Source organism: Oratosquilla oratoria, chromosome 4 (assembly GCF_046742065.1).
Source record: "Oratosquilla oratoria isolate Oo_2021 chromosome 4, ASM4674206v1, whole genome shotgun sequence".
Lineage (NCBI taxonomy): Eukaryota > Metazoa > Arthropoda > Malacostraca > Stomatopoda > Squillidae > Oratosquilla > Oratosquilla oratoria.
The window spans coordinates 13618824-13644581 of record NC_134780.1 but is presented as its reverse complement, the minus strand read 5'-3'; the positions used below and the strand labels follow the sequence as shown (position 1 = coordinate 13644581).

The 25758-nt window shown below is 36.2% G+C and overlaps 2 protein-coding genes across 2 annotated transcripts in view; one reads left to right on the top strand and one right to left on the bottom strand.

Annotated features, from left to right (window-relative positions):
• Positions 1–4595: 4595 nt before the first annotated feature.
• LOC143024280 (uncharacterized) overlaps positions 4596–25758 on the bottom strand; it is a 39199-nt gene continuing 18036 nt past the window's right edge. The window contains exon 2 of the mRNA XM_076183073.1: positions 4596–4955. Within this exon, the coding sequence (XP_076039188.1) occupies positions 4757–4955 (199 nt within the window). The 3' untranslated portion in view covers positions 4596–4756. The remainder of the gene's footprint in view (positions 4956–25758) is intronic.
• LOC143024279 (zinc finger BED domain-containing protein 5-like) lies at positions 21115–23422 on the top strand. The gene is made up of 2 exons (XM_076183072.1): positions 21115–22029; positions 22294–23422. Exons 1-2 carry the CDS (start codon positions 21313–21315, stop codon positions 23038–23040), a joined length of 1464 nt encoding a protein of 487 aa, XP_076039187.1. The 5' UTR covers positions 21115–21312; the 3' UTR covers positions 23041–23422.

Here is a 25758-nt window from a genome sequence, read left to right as displayed (position 1 = left end):
AGTTGTATTTTACGGGAAGGGGAGATATGCTCGTGTTGTCCCATCTTCATATCTCATTTTATCTAGACTGTTTTTAAATTCGTGTATTGTTTTTGCATACACCACATTTTCATCTAACTTGTTCCAAATGTCTATAACTCTGTGGGGAAAGCTGTTCTTTTTCAGATCTCTTCTATAACTGTCTTTCTTAATATTCTTTCCGTGTCCTCTTGTATTTCTACTATTCCATTTTATTAGATCCTCTCTATCAATAGTTTCTATGCCTTTCATGATTCTATAAATAGTTATCAAGTCTCCTCTCTCTCTTCTTTGCTCTAATGTCTGTAGTTCAAGTTTTGCTAGTCTCTCTTCATATGATAGTTCTGAGAGTGTTGGTGCCAATTTTGTAATTGCTCTTTGTATTCTTTCAAGTTTTGCTATACATTTTTTTGTACGTCGTCGCTGCATGTTCCAATCTTGGTCTTATCAAAGTGACTAGTATTTTCTTCACCATTTCTTCATTCAGGTATGTAAATGCCACTTTCATTGTTCTTACTAAATTATAAGTTTCTCCAAAAAATTTGTTTATATGTTTCTCAGGGGATATATTATTCATAATAATGACTCCCAGGTCCTTCTCATTTTCTACTTTTTCAATTTCTTCTTCTCCCACTTTATATGATCCCACTATTCTTTTTTTGCTTCTTCCAAATTCCATAATACTACACTTCTTAAGATTGAATTCTATCTCCCACTTCCTACTCCATTCCCATATTTTATTGAGATCACTCTGTTGTGGCTCACAATCTTCTCCAGTGTTCACTTTTTTCAACAATTTTGCATCATCCGCAAAGAAGGTAATAAAACTTTCAATTTTTATCCATATCATTAATATATATAGCAAACATTATTGGGGCCAGAACTGTTCTTTAGGGAACACCACTTATCGCTTCATCCCAATTAGAGTGTTTGTCTCTTATCACCACTCTCATTTTTCTTTCATGCATGAAGTCTTCCATCCACTTCAGTAGTTTGTCCTGTATTCCTCCTGCAGTTTCTAATTTCTTTAGCAATTTCTTATGTGGCACCTTATCAAAATCTTTTTTCAGGTCTAGAAATGCACAATCAGCCCATCCATCCTTTTCTTGTATTACATCTATTAGCCTTGAATAGAAACACATTAAGTTTGTGACGCATGATCGTCCTTGTCTAAATCCAAATTGCCTTGGAATTTGTACATTGCTTTTTTCCAGATGCTTTACCCATCTAGTTTTGATGATTCTTTCACAAGTTTTAGCTATCGTACTTGTAAGAGAGACCGGTCTATTGTTAGTAGGGCCTTCCTTGTTTCCTCTTGGTACTATATTTGCTTTTTTTCCAATCTTCTGGAACTTTTCCTTCCTTCAATGAACTGCTTATTAGACTATGCATTTTGCCTGTTAGTTCATTCCTGCATTCTCTCAAAATCCAGTTTGCCATTTCATCTGGTCCATGCGATTTTCTAACATCGAGATTACTCAAATGATTAATTATTTCATTCCTTGATACTTCTATTTATTTCATAGGGGGACTTTCTCCTCCCACTCGATATCTCTGGGTTGTATGTTCTTCCTCTGTGTATTCAACTTCTCCTTACCGTAGTTCCTCTAATTCTTGCTTGTTTTTCAGTTTGTTGTTTACAAATCTGTAAAATAGTTTTGGTTGATCTTTACATTTTTCTATGACATCTTTTTCATACTTTCTCTTTTCTGCTCTGCATACTTATACATATTCATTTCTATAACTAGTATATACTTTCCATTTTTCAGGACTTTTGTCTTTTTTTCCATTTTATCCAAGCTTTATCCCTTTTGTCTTTTGATTCCTTACATCTTTTGTTGTACCAACACTATACATATCCTTTTTCTTGCTTTTGTCTTGGAACATACTTTTCCACTCCTTATAACTTTTTGTCAAAATGTTCCATTTCTCTTCTACTGTTGTTTCCTCCTTGTGTATCTTTTCCCAGTCTGCTTTTTGAAAGAATTCTCTTATTTTCTCAAAATTTGTTTTTTCATACATCCATATTCCCTTTCTATACTGTTCATTTTTTCCATGTATTTTTCTTCATTTAGTTCCAGTTCAACCAATATGTGGTCACCTGTACTTATTGGTGTCTTATATTTAACCTTGTCTACTATTTCAGGTTCTGATGTGATTATTAGCTCCAGTCTCGATGGTTCTTCCTCATTTCTATACATAGTATTCTGTTGTATCCATTGCGTCATTGTATGTTCTATAATTATATCAAGTAGTACATTTCCCCCATAGGTCGTCACCACCCTTCACTGTCATCTCTTCCCATTAGATTTCTTTACAGTTAAAGTCACCCATTATAACTATTCTTCCTCCATCTTCCGTTATCTTATTTAGTGTTATCCTTGTGTCATCTAACATACTTTGATGTTCTCTCTCTTCCCACGAGGCTGGTTTAGGAGGCACATAATTTACTACAAACTTCCTGCTCTTCCCATCCCTGTCATCCACTTCCATCATAATCATCTCTATTCTTTCCATAGGTGACATTCCTCACATTTATATCCTTCTTAGTCAGGAACATAACTCCACCCCCTTGTTTCTAATCCAATAATTATATGCACCAAGTCCTACACTGTTGGGTGGTAGTGAACCCTTCAATCTGGTCTCTACAATTCCCATTATGTCCGGTTCTTTTTCCATCTAGTAATCACTCAGTTCGTTCAAGCCTGTTATTAAGCCATCTATGTTTGTGTAAGACACTTTTGATTTCCTGCCACTTCCATTGTGTGTTTTCTTAGCTTCTAGTCTTTTTGTTTTCTCCTCCTCTCTTTCCTCTTTATTCATTTCTCTTTTTATCCATACTTGTTTATATCGATCACTGTTAGCTAGTTTCCCTGTTTTTGCTAAGATATTCTCTACTGTCGTTTGTGACCTAAATTTGATCTTAATTGGTCTGGTCTTATCTGCATTATATTTACTTAGTCTATATATTTCTTCAATTTCTTTCCCTGTTTCTTGTCCATCCTCTTGAACTACTTCTAATATCTTGTTTACCTTTTCCTTTTCCTCTTTTACTCTTGTGGTCCTATTTGGATTATATTTCTCTTCCATCCCTAATATAATTATACATTTCTTTTTGCCCGCTAAGTCTCTTACTATATTCTCATTTTCTCTCATCATTTTAATAACTGTGTCCTTAGTTTGTTCTTTCATTTGTTGTGTCACTATATCTGTAAATACAACTTTGTTGTTCTCTTGGACTTTTCTCCAAACCTGTGCTTCCTTTGCTATGGACTCTTTATTTTCTTTATTATTAATCTTTAATTCCTCATTCTCATCTTTTATTTCTTTTAACTGTTTTTTAATTCTTCTATTTCTTTAGTTAGGTTTTGATTCTCCCTCTTTAGTTCTTCCAGTTTATCAACTCTGGGTAACCTGTGATAAGTGGTCAAACCTAACCTCCCATTCTTCGTTTTTTTTTTTTTTTTTTTTTTGGGGGGGTCTCTCTCTCTCTCTCTCTCTCTCTCTCTCTCTCTCTCCTCTAGATTTACTAGTCGGGAGAGGTTATCACCTCCTCCCTCATTAAATCCATAAAAGCAGTTATCTTCTCTTTCCATTGAGCTGCTATTATCTATATTTCTGCTCTTGACACCTCTGCTTCCTTGTTGTTCCTCGTCTGTGTATTCTTCCCCCCGTTTGTTTACACCTCTCCTAAGATCCGGGGCCCGTTCGTCCCCTTCCTCATTTCCTTCCATTTTCCTCAATAATCCCTCTCTTTCTCCTATTTCTTCACCTTCCCACTACACCACGAGCTTTCCCCCTTCCCTACTAATACAACAAGGTACTCCATCGAAAATTGCACTTCTTTTCCGGAGTTCTAATCTTCGCCGTGCATTTGAATGTGTGTGTGCATATATAGATATCATTTCATACTATATAATATCATAGTACATTATATTCTTTTATATTATATTATATTGTACTAATATTATACTATGTTAGATTTATTGTATTGTTTTACTTTATCATATCATATATTAGTTTATATGGTATTACATCATATTATATCATATTACATTATATTATATTATATTACATTATATTATATTATATTATATTATATATTATATTATATCATATTATTCTATATTATATTATATTATATTATATTATATTATATTATATTATACTATATTATATTATATTATACTATATATCGTATTATATTCTATTCTATTATACTATATTATATTCTATTATATTATATCATATTATATTATATTATGTTATATTATATCATACTATATCATATTGTATTATTATATTATATTATATTATATCATATTATATTTTATTATATAATATTATATTATATTATATTATACTATACTATATCATATTATATTATATTATACATTATACTATATTATATCATACTATATTATATTATATCATATTATATTATATTATATTATATTATATTATATTATATTATATTATATTATATTATATTATATTATATTATATTATATTATATTATATTGTACCATATTATCTACTGTTAATATTTATCTTTTACAAAGTTAGCAACACCTGCATCAATATGCCAACGCCTTTCAGGATTAAATTCAATAATATATCATGATTAAAGATGTCATCAGCGTTGTGATGAAATGCAATTTCGTGTTCCATATCATGTAAGTAGTTTTCTGTCTGAATTGAGTTGACCTGCTATTTAGACCTTGGTGGACCATACTCTTTAGCAATTAGGTGGTATTCTCATCGATCCTGTAGTACAGACAATACTGACACTTACTCTGGTCGATTCGTTGGTGGTGTGAATAGTAACTGTTGTGGTGGTTTTTAATTCAGAATGGTTCGTTAGGATCCTCTCTTCACTCGCAGAATCCAAATCTATGTAATCCTTTTCGGTGCCTGACAACTCGGACCCCAAGTCGCTGTATCACGGATGAGAAACGGAAGTAAAAAAAATTATTTTTATTACTTGTTGTTGTAAGCTGTCTCAACTCTTACTATTGCTACATCAGGATGTTGAACATTTCCTACCCTGACAAATTAATGAAATTATATTCATATACCCACCAAGCTTTTTGGCTAACAGAATGAAATCTGTAAAAAGAATTATTATGTATCACACAAACACACACACACGTCGGTCGGGGTGGCAGCGAAGCCTGGACTCCGGTGATATCTTCAAATTTCGAGGATCACAACAAGAAAGTACCTGTGGTGTATTAATAGGGGAGGGGAAAGCTCGTGGTGAAGCGGGAAGTTGAAGAAAAAGGAAAGGGGAGGGATTGCTGAGGAAAATGGAAGGAAATGAGGAAGGGGAAGATTGGGTCTAGAAAGTCAGGCGGCATGTCCATGGATTTAATGAGGGAGGAAATGACAACCTCCCCCGACTAGTAAATCTAGAGGAGAAACTAAAAAAAAAAAAAAAAAAAAAAAAAAAGGGAAGTTAGGTTTAAGCAAATAGAGTTGATTACTCAACGAGTTGATAAACTGAAAGAACTAAAGAAGGAGAATCAAAACCTAACTAAAAAAAAATAGAAGAGTTAAAAAGACAGTTAAGAGAAGTAAAGGATGAGAATGAGGAATTGAAGAGGAGTAATAAAGAGAACAAAGAGTCCATAGCAAAAGAGGTAAGTGGTTTAAAAAAAGTACAAGAGAGCAATAACATGAAATTTAGAGGTATAATGGAACAGCAGATGAAAGAACAAACAAAGGACACAATTATTAAAGTGATGAGGGGGAATGAGAATATAGTAGGAGACTTAGTGGATAAAAAGAAATGTATGATTATATTAGGGATGGAAGAGAAGAATAAACTACAAGAATATAGGAGGAAAAGGGAAAAGTAAATAAGATATTAGAAGTAGTTCAAGAAGATGAACCAGGAACAGGGAAAGAAACAGAAGAAATATATAGACTAGGGAAATCCAATATAGATAAGACCAGACCAATTAAGTTAAATTCAGGTCACAAAAGACAGCAGAGAATATCTTAGCAAAAACAAGGAAACTAGAAAAAAGGGATCAATACAAACAGGTATGGATAAAAAGAGAAATGAATAAAGAGGAAAGAGAGGAGGAGAAAACAAAAAAACTAGAAGCTAAGGGAAAAAAACGAGAAAGAACAGAGTCAGAATAAGAGAAATTCTAGTGGATATGAAAGTGAGGAAATGGTTCATAATAGAGAAAAACAGAAGGGAAACAGAAAACACAATGGAAGTAGCAGAACATTAAAAGTGTCTTACACAAATATAGATGGCTTAATAACAGGCTTGAATGAACTGAATGATAACCTGAAGGAAAAAGAACCGGACATAATGGGAATTGTAGAGACAAAATTGAAAGGTTCACTACCACCAAACAGTGTAGGACATGATGCATATAATTATTGGATTAGAAACAAAGAGGTAATACAAGGGGGTGGAGTTATGTTCCTGACTAAGAAAGATATAAATGTGAGGAATGTCACTTATGGAAAGAATAGAGTAGAAATGATTATGATGGAAGTGGAGGACAGGTATGGGAAGAGGAGAAAGTTTGTAGTAAATTATGTACCTCCTAAAACGGCTTGGAGGGAAGAGAAAGAACACAATAATATATTAGAAGACACAAGGATAAGACTAAAGAGATAATGAAAGATGGAGGAAGAATAGTTTTAATGAGTGACTTTAATTGTAAAGAAATCTAATGGGAAGAGATGACAGTGAAGGGTGGAGACGACCTATGGGGAAATGTACTACTTGATATGATTGTAGAACATACAATGACGCAATGGATACAACAGAATACTATGTATAGAAATGAGGAAGAAGCATCGAGAATAGACCTAATAATCACATCAGAACCTGAAATAGTGGACAAGATTGAATATAAGACACCAATAAGTAAAAGTGACCATACATTGGTTGAACTGGAACTAAATAAGGAAAAATACATGAAAAAACGAACAATATAGAAAGGGAAGATTGATGTATGAAAAAACAAATTTGATGAAATAAGGGAATTCTTTCAAAAAGCTGACTGGGAAAGAATACACAAGGATAAAACAACAGTAGAAGAGGAATGGAATATTTTGACAAAAATTTATAAAGGAGTGGACAATTTTGTTCCAAGACAAAAACAAGAAAAAGATTATGTAAAGTGCTGGTAAAACAAAAGATGTAGGGAGTTAAAAGACAAAAGCGATAAAGCTTGGATAAAATGGAAGAAAGACAAAAGACCTGAAAATGGGAAATATATACTAGTTATAGAAGTGGAAATATATACAAGTGTGCAGAGAAGAAAAGAGAAAATACGAAAAAGATGTCATAGAAAAATGTAAAGATCAACCAAAACTGTTTTACTGATTTGTAAAGAATAAACTGAAAAACAAACAAGAATTAGAGAAACTACGACAAGGAGGAGTTCAATACACAGAGGAAATAGAAATGGCAGATATTATAAACAAGCATTTTAAATCGGTGTTTACAAGGGAGAACATACAACCTAGAGATACCGACTGGGAGGAGAAAGTCCCCCATATGAAAGAGATAGATGTAACAAGGAATGAAATAATGAATCACTTGAGTAATCTCGATGTCAGAAAATCGCATAGACCAGATGAAATGGCAAATTGGATTTTGAGAGAATGCAGGAATGAACTAACAGACAAAATACATAGTCTGATAGGCATTTCGTTGAAAGAAAGAAAAGCTCCAGAAGATAGGTAAAATTTGTGAAGGAATTATCAAAACTAGATGGGTAAGGCATTTGGAATAAAAAAAAGTACAAAATCCAAGGCAATTTGGATTTAGACAAGGACGATCATGCGTCACAAACTTAATGTGCTTCTATTCAAGGCTAATAGATGTAATACAAGAAAGAAATGGATGGGCTGATTGTGCATTTCTAGACCTGAAAAAAACTTTTGATAAGGTCCCTCATAAGAAGTTGCTTAAGAAATTAGAAACTGCAGGAGGAATACAGAACAAACTGCTGAAGTGGATGGAAGACTTCTTGCATGAAAGAAAAATGAGTGGTGATAAGAGACAAACACTCTAATTATGATGAAGTGATTAGTGGAGCTCCACAAGGAACAGTTCTAGCCCCAATAATGTATGCTATATATATATTAATGATATGGGCAAAGAAATTGAAAGTTATATGAGCTTTTTTGCGATCTCAATAAAGTATGGGAGTGGAGTAGGAAGTGGGAAATGGAATTCAATGTTAAGAAGTGTTGTATAATGGAATTTGGAAGAAACAAAAAAAGAATAGTGGGATCATATAAATTGGGAGAGGGAAAAATTAAAAAAGTAGAGAATGAGAAGGACCTGGGAGTCATTATTATGAATAATATGTCCCCTGAGAAAAATATAAACAAATTTTTTGGAAAAACTTATAATTTGATAAGAACAATGAAAGTGGCATTTACATACCTGAATGAAGAAATGGTGAAGAAAATACTAGTCACTTTGATAAAACTAAGATTGGAGTATGCAGCGACGGCGGGATCACCAAGTACAAAAAAATGTATAACAAAATTTGAAAGAATACAAAGAGCAATTACGAGATTGGCACCGACACTCTCAGAACTATTATATGAGGAGAGACTAGCAAAACTTGAGCTACAGACATTAGAGCAAAGAAGAGAGAGAGGAGACTTGATAGCTATTCATAGAATCATGAAAGGCATAGAAACTATTGATAGAGAGGATCTAATAAAATAGGATAGTAGAAATGCAAGAGGACATGGAAGGAAAATCAAGAAAGACAGTTATAGAAGAGACCTGAAAAAGAACAGCTTTTCCCATAGGGTAATAAAGATTTAGAACAAGTTAGATGAAAAAATGGTGTATGCAAAAACGATACACAGATTTAAAAACAGTCTAGATAAAACGAGATATGAAGACGGGATATCACGAGCATAGCTCCCCTTCCCGTAAAATACAACTAAGTAAATACACTTAATTTATATATACATATATGAATATATGCATATGAATATATATATATATGCATATATATATATATATATATTCATATGCATATATATATATATATATATATATATTCATATGCATATTTATATATATATATATAGATATATACATATATATATATATATATATATATATATATATATATATCTAGACTAATGACACATTAAAGTAGTCACTTGACACGACGAACGATAACCCATGATGATGAACAAATGAGGAAGACGCAGAACTCAAAATGCCAAAATCAGAAGTTAGAATAGATTTAGTTTTAAAGTATACCAAAGGTCAGATAAACTAATTAAAAATAAAGTATCATAAATCATGTTATAATAATGACAATGATGACAAAGTAGGATGTAAAAAATCAATTAGGAACTAGAAAGAATAGAAGAACATGTAGAAATGGGTAACAAAACAAGTCTACTTAATCATAGGACAGACAGGAGAGAGACAGAAAGAAAGGGTCAGAGATAGAGTATGGGTGTACAGGTCTTGTGAATTATCTTACATGTGGCTAGATTATTTTTCAACAAGATTATATATATATATATATATATATATATATATATATATATATATATATATATATATATATATATATATATATATATCTTGGAAACATACGAGTTTGAAGGCTAAAGAGGATTCACTGTTGATTATTTTATTATTGTGTGTAGCTTCGATACAACGCACAATCTATTTATCTTCAGATTTTACGTATCTTAGTAGTTGTCCTATTGTGGCCGACGTTTCGGAACTTCCTGGTTCCATCTTCTGGGCGATCTGATGTGCAGTGTCTGTGGATGGCGTACTTATACAATGGAGTTGGGATCATAAGGATTTCTGCAGGAAGGGGTCTCCTCTGATTGGTTGCCTAGGACCAATAGGGGATCCGGGTTACTGAAGCCTGGGAGACCTTTCCCAGTGCGTGTAGTGGTTCTGTCTGTGTTCAGTCTCTTCATGGATGGTAAGACGCGCAGGTCTTCGGTCTGGATGTTGATGTTAGGATGGTTATCTTGTATGTATATGGCTTCCAGGAATAGCAGCCGTCGGGGATCCGATTCCCTGTCTATGATTGTCGTGTTATTGTCTAGGTCTTTTCTTGTTAGTGCTTTGTTGTGGGAAGAGGTATAGTGTGACTTAATTGATCCGTTGGACAGGTGGCATGTTAGGCGTCGTGTTAATTGTGTTGTTGTCATACCAATGTAAGTGTGAGATCCATACGCCTCACTATTGCATTTATATTGGTATACAACGTGGTCTTGTTGTAATGGTGTTTTTGTGGTGGTGGGTTGGTTACGGATAATCAATTGGGTTGTTTTCTTAGTATTGTAATAGATGATGAGTTGGATTTGTTTTTCGGGGTCTGTTGTCCGTATGTTCTTGTTTATGATTTCTTTTAATATCTTTTCTTCTGTTTTGTGTTCTGTTGACATGTGATTCTTGTAATATAACTTGATGGAATTTTTGTTGCTAGGTGTCGGGTTATCTTCTTTTGTGTACCATTTGTCTAGGATATTTTTTGTGATGTGTGTTACGTCTGAATTTGTGTATCCATTGTTAACCAGGACCTGAGTTAGTCTCTCCAGTTATTGGTGTGTATTTCTCCATGTGGAGCAGTGTGAAAGTGCTCTTCTGATATATGCGCCGATAGTGGTGTGTAAGTACCTGGAAGGGCACTCACTTTTTCCATTAAGGCAGAGTCCAGGGTTTGTTGGTTTTGTGTAAACTGTTGTTAGGAAGCCTGTCTATTGTGCTGTGACGAGGATGTCAAGGAAAAGGAGGTGCCCATTGTTAGCTTCTTCGTAGGTGAAATTCAGTCCTGAGGCTTTGATGAAGCGGGTTTTCAGGTTTTGAAGTTCCCTCTCGTCTCTTACTCGTACGAAGATATCGTCTACGTAACGGCAGTAAATGGAGGGACGGGTTTCTACCAGGAGCTCTGTCTCAATGGTACCCATGAAGAAATTAGCAAACAAAACTCCAAGGGGGCTACCCATTGCCACACCATCGATTTGTTTGTACATTCTTCCATTAGGGCAGGTAAAGGGAGCTTCTTTAGTGCATATTTCTAGCAGCGGTCTTGAGCTTTTCTCGGGGATGTTGAGAGGTGTGGTATCGTCGCAGTGGTACACTCTCTTGAGAATGAAATCGATGGTTCGGTGTACGTTGACGTTCGTAAATAAGCTTTCTACGTCCAACGAAGCGATGATGGCATCCTCGTTAGATGGGGAATCTCGGAGGATTTCGAGAAAATCGGGCGCAGAGGCAATGGTGTAGGTACTGGGGACATATGGAGTAAGAAGCTCGTTAAGTTTCTTGGCTATGGAGTATGTTGCTGTAGGTATTTGGGAAATGATGGGCCTGATGGGGTTGCCAGATTTATGTGTCTTGATGTTTCCAAAAACAATAAAATAATCAACAGTGAATCCTCTTTAGCCTTCAACCTCGTATGTTTACAAGAGAATATACTACCTGACTACACCAATATATATATATATATATATATATATATATACATATATATATGTATATATATATATATATGTATATATATATATATATATATATATATATATATATATATATATATATATCTTTTTCAACCACATATCACTTTTAATTCCGTACCATCGAAGGAGGGGAGGCATCCGTGGAAATTGAGACGTAAACGAGCCGAGGATTCGAACCCAGCTACCCCGTTACAAAGTTAAATTGACGTAACCCAATACGCTATCCTGTAGATTATTGTTGGCAGAATGCATTGACTGTAAACTTTACGTTTCAAACATAAAGATAGAGAGCCTCTTAGGATTTTATTATACTTACCAAACACTTTCCAACCAATTGCAATACGTATTTTATTTCATTATCATGATTTTTTGTCACTTTCACCGCCTGGCCTAAGTAATTATAGTCCTCAACTTCTTCAAGACTCTCACCATCAATTACAATCTCTTTACTTTCAACTTTCGTGTTGAACATTACTTTGGTTTTGATCTTATTCATTTTTAAGCCTACTTTGACACTTTCCTTGTTCAGATCACACATCATATCTTCCAAGTCTTCTGCTTTTTCTGATATAAGAAAAATATCATCCGCAAATCTTAGGCGGTTCAAATGTTCGCCATTAATCTTCAGGCTTTTATCTTCCCAACTCAAACTTCTGAAAATATCTTCCAAACAAACTTTAAATAATTTGGGTAAAATGATATCACCTTGCCGTACTCCTTTTTTTATCTTGATCTTTTCTGAATCTTTATGTAGTTGAATTATAGCGGTACCTTTCGCGTAGCGAGTTTAGTATGGCTATTTGTTCTACCGAGTCATAGGCCTTCTCGTAATCTACAAAAGCTAAACGCAGAGGTATATTGTATTCTGTCGTTTTCTCGATTAGATGGTTAATCGCCTGCAAATGGTCTAGAGTCGAGTATCCGCTCCTAAAACCTGATTGTTCTCTTGGTTGGTTTCCATCTAAAACTTAACTCAGTCTATTTGTAAGGATCTTGGAGAATACTTTATATGCATTCGATAGTAAGCTAATCGGTCGATAGTTACTAAGGTCCTTCTGGTCTCCTTTTTATGAAGCAAAATAACTATAGCATTACACCACGATTCAAAAATGTTTCCTTGACGTAAGCACTATGTGTACAACTGAGCTAACTTAATATAAACTTCTTTCCCTGCGTCTTTTAACAGATCTATCGATATACCATTTTCCCCAGGTCATTTTCCTCGTTCCATATTTTTAGAGCAAATTCTACTTCTTCCTTTGTAATCTCTTGCACACTACTAACGTCTACAGATGAATTTACTGACTCAACTACGGTCCTCGACAAGTAAAGCTCTAGGTAAAATTCTTCTACTCTTTTTACCATTCTGTCTCTGCAGTTAATTATTTCTCCATTTTTATCTTTCAAAGTTATCATTTGTTGTCTTTCTAAAGCATGTCTGCGCTTAGTCCCTTTAATAGGTTTACCTTTCCGAATAGTTTCCTTTATTTCATCCATGTTTTTCTTTCTTTTCTCTGATCTCTGCCTTTTGTTGATAAGCTTGTTTAGTTCTACTCTTTCTATTGCGTTTTTCCTGTTTTTAAGCTGCATGGTCCTCCTTCTTTTAACTAGGTCATTTGTAGTTTTAGAACATTTGTTTTCTCTGATATTTTTATACTTCCTACTTTCTCTGCCGATTCCCTAATGATATTCACTAAATTCAAATTAATATCTTTGACTGTGTCCACGTTAGTTCTTAGAGCTTCGAGTCTGTTTCTAATTTCTATCTGAAATTTCTTATTATTATCCTTGACCTTTGCAAGGCTGATTTTCTTTTTTAAAACTAGTTTATATCTCTCGGCTCTGAGATTGAATTTAGCAGTGCAACCTACCATTCTATGGTCACTACCTATGTTGACTTTATTTATGACCGTAACATTGCTAACGCTCTTCCTCTCATCTCCTAATATGAAGTCTACTTTTTTTTTTTTTTTCACTTCTCCAGGTCCATTTGCGACCTACACGCTTTTGGAAGAAAGTGTTCATTATCCTCATGTTTACTAACATCTCGCCTCTGTCATTTCTTTTACCTATTCCAAACTTCCCAATGTACGACTCGTCTGCTATCTTCATTCCAACTTTTGCATTGAAGTCGCCTATTACCAACGTATACTTATTTTTTTCTTGATCAATTACCTGACTTAAATCATCATAGATGGATTCAATTTCATCGTCTGTACTCTGTGATGTTGGTACATAAACCTGAACTATTTTTAGAGTGTACCTTTTACATAGCTTAATCACAATCCAAGCTACCCTGTCTGATAAACTCCTGAACTTGACTACGTTACCAGCAACTTCTCGGTTGATCAAGAATTCTACTCCACTGGATCTTTCTTTGTCCTTACCTCTATAGTAGAACAGGTGGTGACCATCTTGTAACTGTATCAGTTTTTCTTCAGCTCTTCGGATTTCGCTCAGTCCTACGATATCCCACTTGATGCTGTCTAGTTCTTCCATTAGACTCTCCAGCCTATAGTCCTCTGAGAGAGTTCTCACGTTGTAAATATAGATCTTCATCTTCTTCATGGTATTTAATGCCCAAGGCTTGGATCTGCTTAGATAGTATTTACTCATATTCGGTGGGACGCTGCCCGTAAGCACACGAGGCAATGCGGTTGGACCTTTAGGAGACAATGATCCAACAGGAACGCCCGGTTTTGCTTTGTTTTTACTGTTCATGATTGCTATGAATGGCTTTTTTGGCAGTAATCTCACCTCCCCGTCAACTAGTTTCTGGTGAGATATTTCTCTGGTGTCACTTTATTCATTATATTTGGTGAAGTCCTATATATCTATGGGGTGCCCAATGGTCCATGCCGTCATTATGACGGTACCCCATATATCTATGGGGAATTTCCTGTTCGCCATCAGGGACGTGCCAGTTATCAGTGGGTCCTGCGACTGTGTACGCGAGTTGCTCTTTGCCTGATCTTTCTTACAAAACCTGTTCGATATGGGTGACCCTGCAAAGATTTCCTCTCTATCGACATAGCTTTTGTAATCATCAAGATTCTCAAGCCTATCGAGCATGTCAAGGTGTCAACTCTCGGATAGGTATATATATATGTTCACTATGTGTTATAACACACCAATTTCCAATATATACATATATATATATATATATATATATATATATATATATTTATATATAAAAATATTTTTATATATATATATATATATATATATAATACATATTTGTAAAAGAGGGAAGCAGGTTCTCAGTAATACACGTGGAGTTAAAAACGACAGCATTGTTGTAGTTATTCAGTTTTTTCCTCGTATTCTCGATTTTCCTGATTAGAGATTTACCATTAACCGGGTGAATTGAAACTAAATCACTGTATTCTTTCATTTCTTTCCATTATTTGAGCTCAACGTTTCGTCTTAATGAAGACATTTTCAAGAGTAAACTGAAATAACAAAAATTACATAATTACAGTAATGGTGACAAAATTACAAAAGTTACATAAATACAATAATGTTGACAATTGTGTGCAAGAACAATACTAGTAAAATATGAATACAATAATGTTGACAATTGTGTGCAAGAACAATACTATTAAAATATGAGGGATACAATATAAATACATCTTTTGTTGTACCAGCACTTTACATATTCTTTTTCTTGCTTTTGTCTTGGAACATACTTTTCCACTCCTTCTTTATAGATTTTTGTCAAAATATTACATTTCTCTTCTACTTTTGTTTCCTCCTTGTGTATTCTTTCCCAGTCTGCTTTTTGAAAGAATTCTCATATTTTATATATTTTTTCATACATCAATCTTCCCTTTCTATATTGTTCGTTTTTTCATGTATTTTTCCTCATTTAGTTCCAGTTCAACCAATATGTGGTCACTTTTACTTATTGGTGTCTTATATTCAATCTTGTCCACTATCTCAGGTTCTGATGTGATTATTAGCTCCAGTCTCGATGGTTCTTCCTCATTTCTATACCTAGTATTCTGTTGTATCCATGGCGTCAATGTATGTTCTATAATCATATCAAGTAGTACATTTCCCCATATGTCATCTCCACACTTCACTGTCATCTCTTCCCAGCAGATTTCTTTACAATTAAATTCACCCATTATAACTATTCTTCCTTCATCTTCCATTATCTTATTTAGTGTTATCCTTGTGTCTTCTAACATATTTTTGTGTTCTCTCTCTTCCCCCGAGGCCGTTTTAGGAGGCACATAATTTACTGCAAACTTCCTGCTCTTCCCATCCGTGTCTTCTACTTTCATCATAATCGTCTCTATTCTTTCCGTAGGTGACATTCCTCACATTTATATCCTTCTTATTTAGGAACATAACTCCACCCCCTTGTTTTACCTCTCTGTTTCTTATCCAATAAATATATGCATCATGTCCTACACTGTTGGGTGGTAGTGGACCTTTCAATTTTGTCTCTATAATTCCCATTATGTCCGGTTCTTTTTCCTTCAGGTAATCATTCAGTTCATTCAAGCCTGTTATCAAACCATCTATATTTGTGTGAGACACTTTTAATGTTCTGCTACTTCCATCGTGTTTTCTGTTTCATTCCGTTTTTCTCTGCTATGAACCATTTCCTCACTTTCATATCCACTACTCTCCAATAGAATTTATCTTTTTCTGACTCTATTCTTTTCTCGTTCTTTTTTTTCCTTAACTTTTAGTCTTTTTGTTTTCTCCTCTCTTTCCTCTTTATTCTTTTCTATTTTTATTCATACCTGTTTATATTGATCCTTGTCTTCTAGTTTCCCTGTTTTTTTTTTGTTTTTGTTTTTTTGCTAAGATATTCTCTACTGTCGTTTGTGACCTGAATTTGATCTTAATTGGTCTGGTCTTATCTGTATCATATTTCCATTGTCTATAATTTTTTTTCAATTTCTTTCCCTGTTTCTTTTCCATCCTCTTGAACTACTAATATCTTTTTTACCTTTTCCTTTTCCTCTTTTACTCTTGTGGTTCTGTTTGGATTATACTTCTCTTCTTTTTGTCCGCTAAGTCTTTTACTATATTCTCTTTTTCTCTCATCACTTTTATATATGTGTCTTTAGTTTGTTCTTTCGTCTGTTGTTTCACTATATCTGTAAATACAACTTTGCTGTTCTCTTGGACTATTCTCCATCCCTGTGCTTCCTTTTCTATGGACTCTTTATGCTCTCTATTATTATTCTTTAACTCCTCATTCTTATCTTTTACTTTTTTTAGCTGTCTTTTTAATTATTTTATTTCTTTAGCTAGGTTTTGATTCTCCCTCTTTAGTTCTTCCAGTTTATCAACTCTTTGGGTAACTAACTTTAATTGGTTAAACCTAACCTCCCATTCTTCGTTCATTTTTTTAGGTTTTCCTCTAGATTTACTAGTCGGGGGAAGTTGTCACCTCCTCCCTCATTAAATCCATAAAAGCAGTTATCTTCTCTTTCCATTGAGCTGTTATGATCTATATTTCTGCTTTTGACACCTCTGCTTCCTTGTTGATCCTCGTCTGTGTGTTCTGCCCCACGTTTGTTTACACTCCTCCTAACATCCAGGGCCCGTTTGTCCCCTTCCTCATTTCCTTTCATTTTCCTCAGTAATCACTCTCTTTTTCCTATTTCTTCACCTTCCCACTACACCACGAGATTTCCCCTTCCCTGTTAATACAACAAAGGTACTCTACCGTCGTTGAGATCCACAAAAATTGCACTTCTTTTCCGGAGCTCCATTATTCGCCGTGTTTCCGACGTACGTGTTGTGCGTGTGTGTGTGCGTGCGTGTGTGCGTGTGTGCGTGCGTGCGTGTGTGTGTGTGTGTGTGTGTGTGTGTGTGTGTGTGTGTGTGTGTGTGTGTGTGTGTGTGTGTGTGTGTGTGTGTGTGTGTGTGTGTGTGTGTGTGTGTGTGTGTGTGTGTGTGTGTGTGTGTGTGTGTGTGTGTGTGTGAACACCGATTTAAAATGCTTGTTCATAATTTCCGCCATTTCTATTTCCTCTGTGTATTCAACTCCTCCTTGTCGCAGCTTCTCTAATTCTTGTTTCTTTTTCAGTTTGTTGTTTACAAATCTGTAAAATAGTTTTAGTTAATCTTTATATTTTTCTATGATATCTTTTTCGTATTTTCTCTTTTCTTCTCTGCACACTTGTACATACTAATAAAATATGAATACAATAACGTTGACAATTGTGTGCAAGAACAATACTATTAAAATATGAGGGATACAATATAAATACATCTTTTGTTGTACCAGCACTTTACATATTCTTTTTCTTGCTTTTGTCTTGGAACATACTTTTCCACTCCTTCTTTATAGATTTTTGTCAAAATATTCCATTTCTCTTCTACTGTTGTTTCCTCCTTGTGTATTCTTTCCCAGTCTGCTTTTTGAAAGAATTCTCTTATTTTATCAATTTTTTCATACATCAATCTTCCCTTTCTATATTGTTCGTTTTTTCATGTATTTTTCCTCATTTAGTTCCAGTTCAACCAATATGTGGTCACTTTTACTTATTGGTGTCTTATATTCAATCTTGTCCACTATCTCAGGTTCTGATGTGATTATTAGCTCCAGTCTCGATGGTTCTTCCTCATTTCTATACCTAGTATTCTGTTGTATCCATTGCGTCAATGTATGTTCTATAATCATATCAAGTAGTACATTTCCCCATATGTCATCTCCACACTTCACTGTCATCTCTTCCCAGCAGATTTCTTTACAATTAAATTCACCCATTATAACTATTCTTCCTCCACCTTCCATTATCTTATTTAGTGTTATCCTTGTGTCTTCTAACATATTTTTGTGTCCTCTCTCTTCCCATGAAGCCGTTTTAGGAGGCACATAATTTACTACAAACTTCCTGCTCTTCCCATCCCTGTCCTCCACTTCCATCATAATCATCTCTATTCTTTCCATAGGTGAAATTCCTCACATTTATATCCTTCTTAGTCAGGAACATAACTCCACCCCCCTGTTTTACCTTTCTGTTTCTAACAAAATAATTATATGCACCATGCCCTACACTGTTGGGTGGCAGAGGGCATTTCAATTTCTCTCTACAATTCCCATTATGTCCTGTTCTTTTTCCTTCAGGTAATCATTCAGTTCGTACAAGCCTGTTATTAAGCCATCTATATTTGTGTAAGATACTTTTAATGTTCTGCTACTTCCATCGTGTTTTCTGTTTCCTTTCCGTTTTTCTCTGCTATGAACCATTTCCTCACTTTCATATCCACTACTCTCCAATAGAATTTCTCTTTTTCTGACACTGTTCTTTCTCGTTTTTTCCTTGGCTTCTAGTCTTTTTGTTTTCTAATCTTCTCCTTCCTCTTCCTTCATTTCTATTTTTATCCATACCTGTTTATACTGATTACTTTCTACTAATTTCCCTTCTTTTGATAAGATATTCTCCACTGTCGTTTGTGACAAAAATTTGATCTTAAATGGTCTGGTCTTATCTGTATTGTATTTCCCTATTCTATATATTTCTTCAATTTCTTTCCCCGTTTCTTGTTCTTTTTGAGCTACTTTTACTCTTGTGGCTCTATTTGGATTATGCTTCTCTTCCATACCTAATATATTAAATATATTACTTTTTGTCCGCTAAGTGTCTTACTATATTTTCCTTTTCTCTCATCACTTTAATAACTGTGTCTTTTATCTTTATGTTATTTTTTTTCATCTGCTGTGTCACTATATCTGTAAATAAAAAAAAATTATTCTCTTGGACTTTTTTCCAAACCTGTACTTCTTTTGCTATGGACTCTTTATTCCCTTTATTATTATTCTTTAATTCCTCATTCTTATCTTCTACTTCTTTTAACTGTCTTTTTAATTCTTCTATTTCTTTAGTTAGGTTTTGGTTCTCCTTCTTTAGTTCTTCCAATTTATCAACTCTTTCCGTAATCCGTGTAAGTTGGCTGAACCTAACCTCCCAATGTTTGGTCATTTTCTCTAGTTTTTCCTCTATACTTGCTAATCGGGGAAGGTTGGCACCCCCCCCCTCATTAAATCCATGGAAATTATCTCCACTTTCTATTGTGCTGTTCTTATCTATATTTCTAAACTTAATGCTTTTACTGATATTTTCGACTTCACCTGCATCGTCTGCAGCTCTCTTGTTGACATTTCTTCTGACGTCCGGGGGAGCCCGTTCGTCTCCTTCCTCATTTTCTTCCATTTCCCTCAGTAATCCTTCCCTTTCTCCCTTTTCTTCACAACAAAGGTACTTCCTCGTCGTTGAGATCCACGAAAATTGCACTTCTTTTCCGGAGTTCCAATCTTGTTTGTGTGTGTATGTTTGTTTGTTTGTGTGTGTGTGTGTGTGTGTGTGTGTGTGTGTGTGTGTGTGTGTGTGTGTGTGTGTGTGTGTGTGTGTGTGTGTGTGTGTGTGTGTGTGTGTGTTTGTGTGTGTGTGTGTGTATGTGTGTGTGTGTGTGTGTGTATACACACACACAGACACACACACACACACACATACACACACACACACACACACACACAAACACAAACACACACATACACACACACACATACATATATATATATATATATATATATATATATATATATATATATATATATATATGTTGAACTTCTACAGCCAACTAGACAACATATCTATCAAATCTACCAAGTAGATCAGCTCGGCATATCTACCAATCCTTCTACTCCCTTCGACCAGCAAGCATTTACGCAGACCTCACAGCCAGGCCCAGTGGGCCCACTCGCATTGTTCTTCTCGAACACCTGGCATCTCCCAAGGGGATTAATCAGACCAGTCCATTGTCTAGAACATTGGTTCCCAACCTGGGGGTAATTTAGCAATTTTTCGGGGGTAATGGAGGGGTGACAGAAAAATGTTAAGAATTCTGAAAATCAAGAAAGCATTGCGGTACCTGGTATTAGGATTAATGTTAACTTAGTCTTAGTATTTTAAGTTGTAAAGTAAACCTATTATAAGTAAGTAACAAAGCTAAACCAAATAACAATAAATATCAAAAACTAATATACAGTATTAGAAAAGAAGAAATATATAGCTAAGTGTGTGGTAACCGAAAAGTATTTTCACAAGTATGCTTCAGGACACAAGTCACTCAGTAACCCCGATGACTCATCGACAAGTCCAGTACGCGTCACTCACTGCCCGAGTCTGTCTCTATTTCACACTGCCAGTTTCTCTATGAGCATCAGCCGAGGTAGACATAAGCTGGTATGTATGTGTACTGCCCTGTGCAGTATATACTTAGTATTTACCCACTGTTACTGTGAGTTTGTGTTATTAATTTTGTATATAATGTATGCGTGGTTCTTACGTTTTCAATGGTTTTGCTAGCATTGTCTCGCGCTACAAGATGCTCTTGTGCTGACAAGCATGATACATGCAGCCTGGCGAATGTATGCGTGTGTGCTTGCATCAGTGAACTTGTGTTAGCTACCATGCGAGAAATTATGTACCTCGCGTTTTGCATTGTATTCACGGATATTGTGTTGAATAGGTGTTGCGTTGAGTTTTTCAGTAGTGGTGTACTGAGGTTTTGGTGTTGCGGATTTGGCTTGTGATATTCGAGTTGTGTATTGAAGTGTAATTTAGTGTTTTAGTGTAACTGTGTATTCGAGTGTGTGAGTGCAGAATTTTTATTTTTTATTTTTAACACTTACATCATTCCTATGCTGAATAAGCTCTTCTAATGTTATCTAGAATGCCATGAAAAACTAAATAATAAGTTCTCAGTGTTCACACTTTTTTATGCATTTTTTTCTTTTTCTGCAGATTGAACAATAAAATGTCCAAAAAGCGAACCTACTCTGACGCCTTTCTTTGCCATGGCTTTGTGAATTTACCATCCGGTGGAGAGGATCGGCCACAATGTGTGATATGTCACAAAGTGTTGACAAATGAAAGCCTGAAGCCATCAAAACTCTCAACTCACCTCCAGAAGTGCCATCCAAATCTTCAAAATAAGGATCAGGCTTATTTTCAGCGCCAGGCTGTAGCACTGAAGAATATCCAGTTCGGTTCATCTGGAATTCAAGCCCAAAAGCTTCAAGCTGCAGTCGAAGCATCCTACTTTGTTGCATATAAAGTTGCCGAACAACAGAAATGCCACACCATTGCAGAGAATCTGATTATGCCTTGTGCATACGAGATGGTAAGCAAGGTATGTGGGGAGGATCAAGCGAAGAAACTGAGTGTCATATCTCTATCAAACAACACCATCCACAGACGAATCGATGACATGGCATCAGATATCTTGTCCCAAGTTATAACAAAGATCAAAGAAAGCTCATATAGCAAATTCTCCTTGCAATTTGATGAATCGTGTGACGTAGCCAGTTGTGCTGTTCTCCTTGGGTTCGTCCGTTACGTCTACCAGGACAGGATCAAAGAAGAGTTCCTACTTTGCGAGAATCTGCTGACAACCACGAAGGGAGAAGATGTCTTCAATATCATCAACAGTTTCTTTACCAAGAATGGATTGGATTGGAACAGCGTTCAACAGGTAGGGAGCGATGTTTATATAAAGTCTAAATTAGTATAAATACAATGAATTACATGGCATATAGTCATATACAGTTTTATTTATTGTACAAGTAACCGTAGTGTAGCTAATATTTTGTGCATGATTAACACAAAAAACATCGTGCGTCGTACTGAAAAACTAAAGTACCAAAATAATTAAATTAATACCATATAATTATAACGCAAAAGATAAGTAACAAGGACTAACTGACGCAATCTATAATAATTTTTCTTTTTAATCCAGGTCTCCGTCGATGGAGCACCGGCGCTGATGAGTGGTCATCGTGGATTACGGGGCCTCATACAAGCTGTCAATCCAGAAATTTCTGTAGATCATTGCATCATTCATCGGTACTCTCTTGGATCGAAAAGCCTGCCTGGTAATCTGAAGTTAGTGTTTGAAGATGTGTTGAAAATCGTCAACTTCATCAAGTCCAGGGATGTGAATTCGCGCATATTCAAGGAGCTGTGCAAGGAAATGGGAGAACAGTATCAAGTTCTGCTCTACCACACCGATGTTCGCTGGTTGTCACGAGGCAAGGTTGTACATCATGTCATTGAGCTCCGAAAGGCTATTCAGGAATTCCTGGAACAAAAAGGATCTCCTTTTCCTACCAAGTTCACTGATAAAGAGTGGCTTGCTCGACTTTGCTACTTGGCTGACATATTAGCGGAGCTGAACAGTGGTAATCTGCAACTCCAGGGCCGAAACACGACTGCCATTGATGCCCATCACACTGTGGCTGCATTTCTGGGGAAACTGAGACTCTGGATTCGGCGCTTGGAGAAAGGAGTGATCGCCCAGTTCCCCACCCTAGACCAGTTTATTGAGAAGAATAGTCATGATACTGGATCTCTTCTACAGACCACCAACAAAGAGATGAGCGACCATTTGAAGGGGCTTGAAACAAGCATGCATCACTACTTTCCAGAGAGTGACCAAAGAAACAGCAAGTCTTCAGTGGATCATTCATCCCTTCTCTGTACCTGATGAGGCCATTCATGATGATGATTTCCCTGCAAAGGAGGAGTGGATCACAATGCGAGCCAATGAAGCCTTGAAAATCGAATTCCAAAACCAAAATGCAGATTCCTTTTGGATTTCACGACTAGCCGACTCGCCAACTCTGTCCAAGAGAGCCTTGAAGTTGTTGGTATCATTCTCAACAACGTATCTGTGCGAGAAGGGGTTCTCAACTGTGCTGGGGATGAAAACAAAAAAGAGGACTCGCTTGAATGTTGCAAACGATGCCAGGCTGGCACTTTCAACCACGAAGCCAAGAATTCCTCAACTAGCTTCAAATATGCAACTCCAACCATCTCACTGATGCTCTTGACATCTTTGGTAAGTCATTAGAGATGCAAAATGTACTAATACAATAAATAAAAGAAATTATCTCTAGTGTTTTAGTTTAGCCATATATATCAATGTTGACAACATTTTGTGAAAGGGGTAACATGCTTAATGTCGCATGCTAAATTGGGTAACAAGCTGAAAAAGGTTGGGAACCACTGGTCTAGAAGAAGACCTCACCACAAGCTGCGCTCAGAACGATTGCCTTCATCGCCGGCAATCTTATATTTTTCCACAAATGCCATATGAATAATTCTGTACAAATATCCACCTATTGTAAATCTCACCATTTCTTCCTCTCCTTTTTCTCTCTATATATATGTATAAAACAGACTCCTGTAAATAATCTCCTTCGCTGGTAAAACAGCGTATTGTCTAAATAATATCCCATTGGCAACCTCGCCACACTACTTGTATATATGTCCTTTCCATCAATAAAGCCGGGAATTCGGACACGAAGGCAGTTGAGAGCACTCGCTCTGTGTATCTTTTCCCTTGCTCCACATTATCACATTATACGTTAACCGCTACCAACTAGAAGAATTTCTAGTCGCTCCGAAGTATCCTGTGTTGTAAGACAAGCAACATACACACACACACACACACACACACACACACATATATATATATATATATGTGTGTGTGTGTGTGTGTGTGTGTGTGTGTGTGTGTGTGTGTGTGTGTGTGTGTGTGTGTGTGTGTGTGTGTGTGTGTGTGTGTGTGTGTGTGTGTGTGTGTGTGTGTGCGTATGTATGTATGTATGTATGTATGTATATATCATATTCCCTTCCAAAGAAACAGGTCTCCTGAAGTAGGAGATCCGTTTTGTCGTCGAGACGAAGACAGACATGACTAGGTCGCACAGAAAGAATTAAAGTATCCAGCGAGGACTGGTCCTGGCCAACCGAGTTTCCATTGAGAGGACCCGCACTGGTGGCACCAATGTACCTAGTAGCTATACAAGGCTCTCTGGAGCCCTAATCAGTCTATGCTGGTAAAATGATACATTATCGTCTCTTGGTCATCTTATGCAGCTGTGGATGAGGACATGGTTATACATGTTTTTTCGTGTATACCGCACCGGGGAGAGACATTCTACAAGTAGTCTGTGCAGTGAGGTTTAAGTGTGATGTGTCGGATCAGGTGTTTGTGTTTGGTATGCATTCTTTCTAGAGATCTCATGCGTAGTTTGTGTTTGAGTTAGTAGATTGGGCGGATCTTGGCAGTTTGGTGGAGACTCAGAGGCTCTGAAGTCGCTCCATCACGAACCCGTGATGAATCGGAATTCGGCATTCTGAACATTCTGATACTCGTAGTTGTTTGTGGGATATGCCAACTGGCTCAATCCCGGGGATTGGCACAGAAGCGGCCTAACCAGATCTAGATACAATCGACGTTTGAAAGATTGTTTCGGTTTTGAAGCGCTAAAGCCTTCCCAGCACAGTCCTGGCTCTCACTACCTGTCTGTGGAAGTGTGGGGTCCAGGTGATGTTACTGTCTAGTGTACTACCCATCACACAAGCATGATCTTCCACTGGAATGTTTTTGTTCATTATCTTCAGAGGAGTGTTCGTGATTGTACTGCTGGTTTTAATGCACCACTGTTGCTCCCACATATTCTGCATTATGTGTAACGCTCTTCACAGTGTTTTGTGCCTGCTTATGTTACAATAAAGAGTTACAGTAAGTGGTGAGTGCACGGGGAGAGGTCACACGCCATGCGCTGTAATCCACTCTACGTACCCGAAAGCAGCAATTATCAATGAATCACAGTATCAGTATTTGCTGGTGCGTTGACATGACTTCTATGACACTCTCCAAAAGACTATCTTACCACCTCCAGAACAGCGTCATCAAAAAGCACATCGAGAAAAAAACACAACACCACTCTTACCAGACCAACACTGAACGAGAACCCTAGAATCAGAGATAGGATTGAAGAGTTTTTAGTAGGGGAAGGTAAGGACCCTGTAGTTTACTTAAGTGCCGGGGGCAATGATATAGGTATGTTAGGGAGTGAGGAATTGTTTGCGCGGTTCCGGGATGCGCTAGACAAGATTAGAAATAGGGGAGGTGTTCCTGTTGTGTGTGGAATCCTTCTGAGGCGTAGAGTTGGAGGCTTGTGGCATTCCAGGGCTATTGCAATGAATTGCAGGCTGCCAAAACATTGTAAGGCCAATGGATGGCCATTTGTCGACAACTGGGACCGCTTTTACTGTAGGAATCATCTATATACAAGGGACAGGGTGCACTTGTCCCCCAGAGGATTTCGATTCCTTGCTGAATCCCTTGAGAGAGAAGTAAGCATCCTACAGGGTTTTTTTTCGGGTACATTACGTGGGAGTAGGGAGGGAA

What these genes read in the sequence shown, in the direction of transcription:
- LOC143024279 (XM_076183072.1), top strand. Translation starts at nt 21,313, where the DNA reads ATGTCCAAAAAGCGAACCTACTCTGACGCCTTTCTTTGCCATGGCTTT. An exon ending in ATTGGAACAGCGTTCAACAG is followed by an intron (nt 22,030 to 22,293) that starts GTAGGGAGCGAT and finishes TTTTTAATCCAG; the next exon opens with GTCTCCGTCGATGGAGCACC.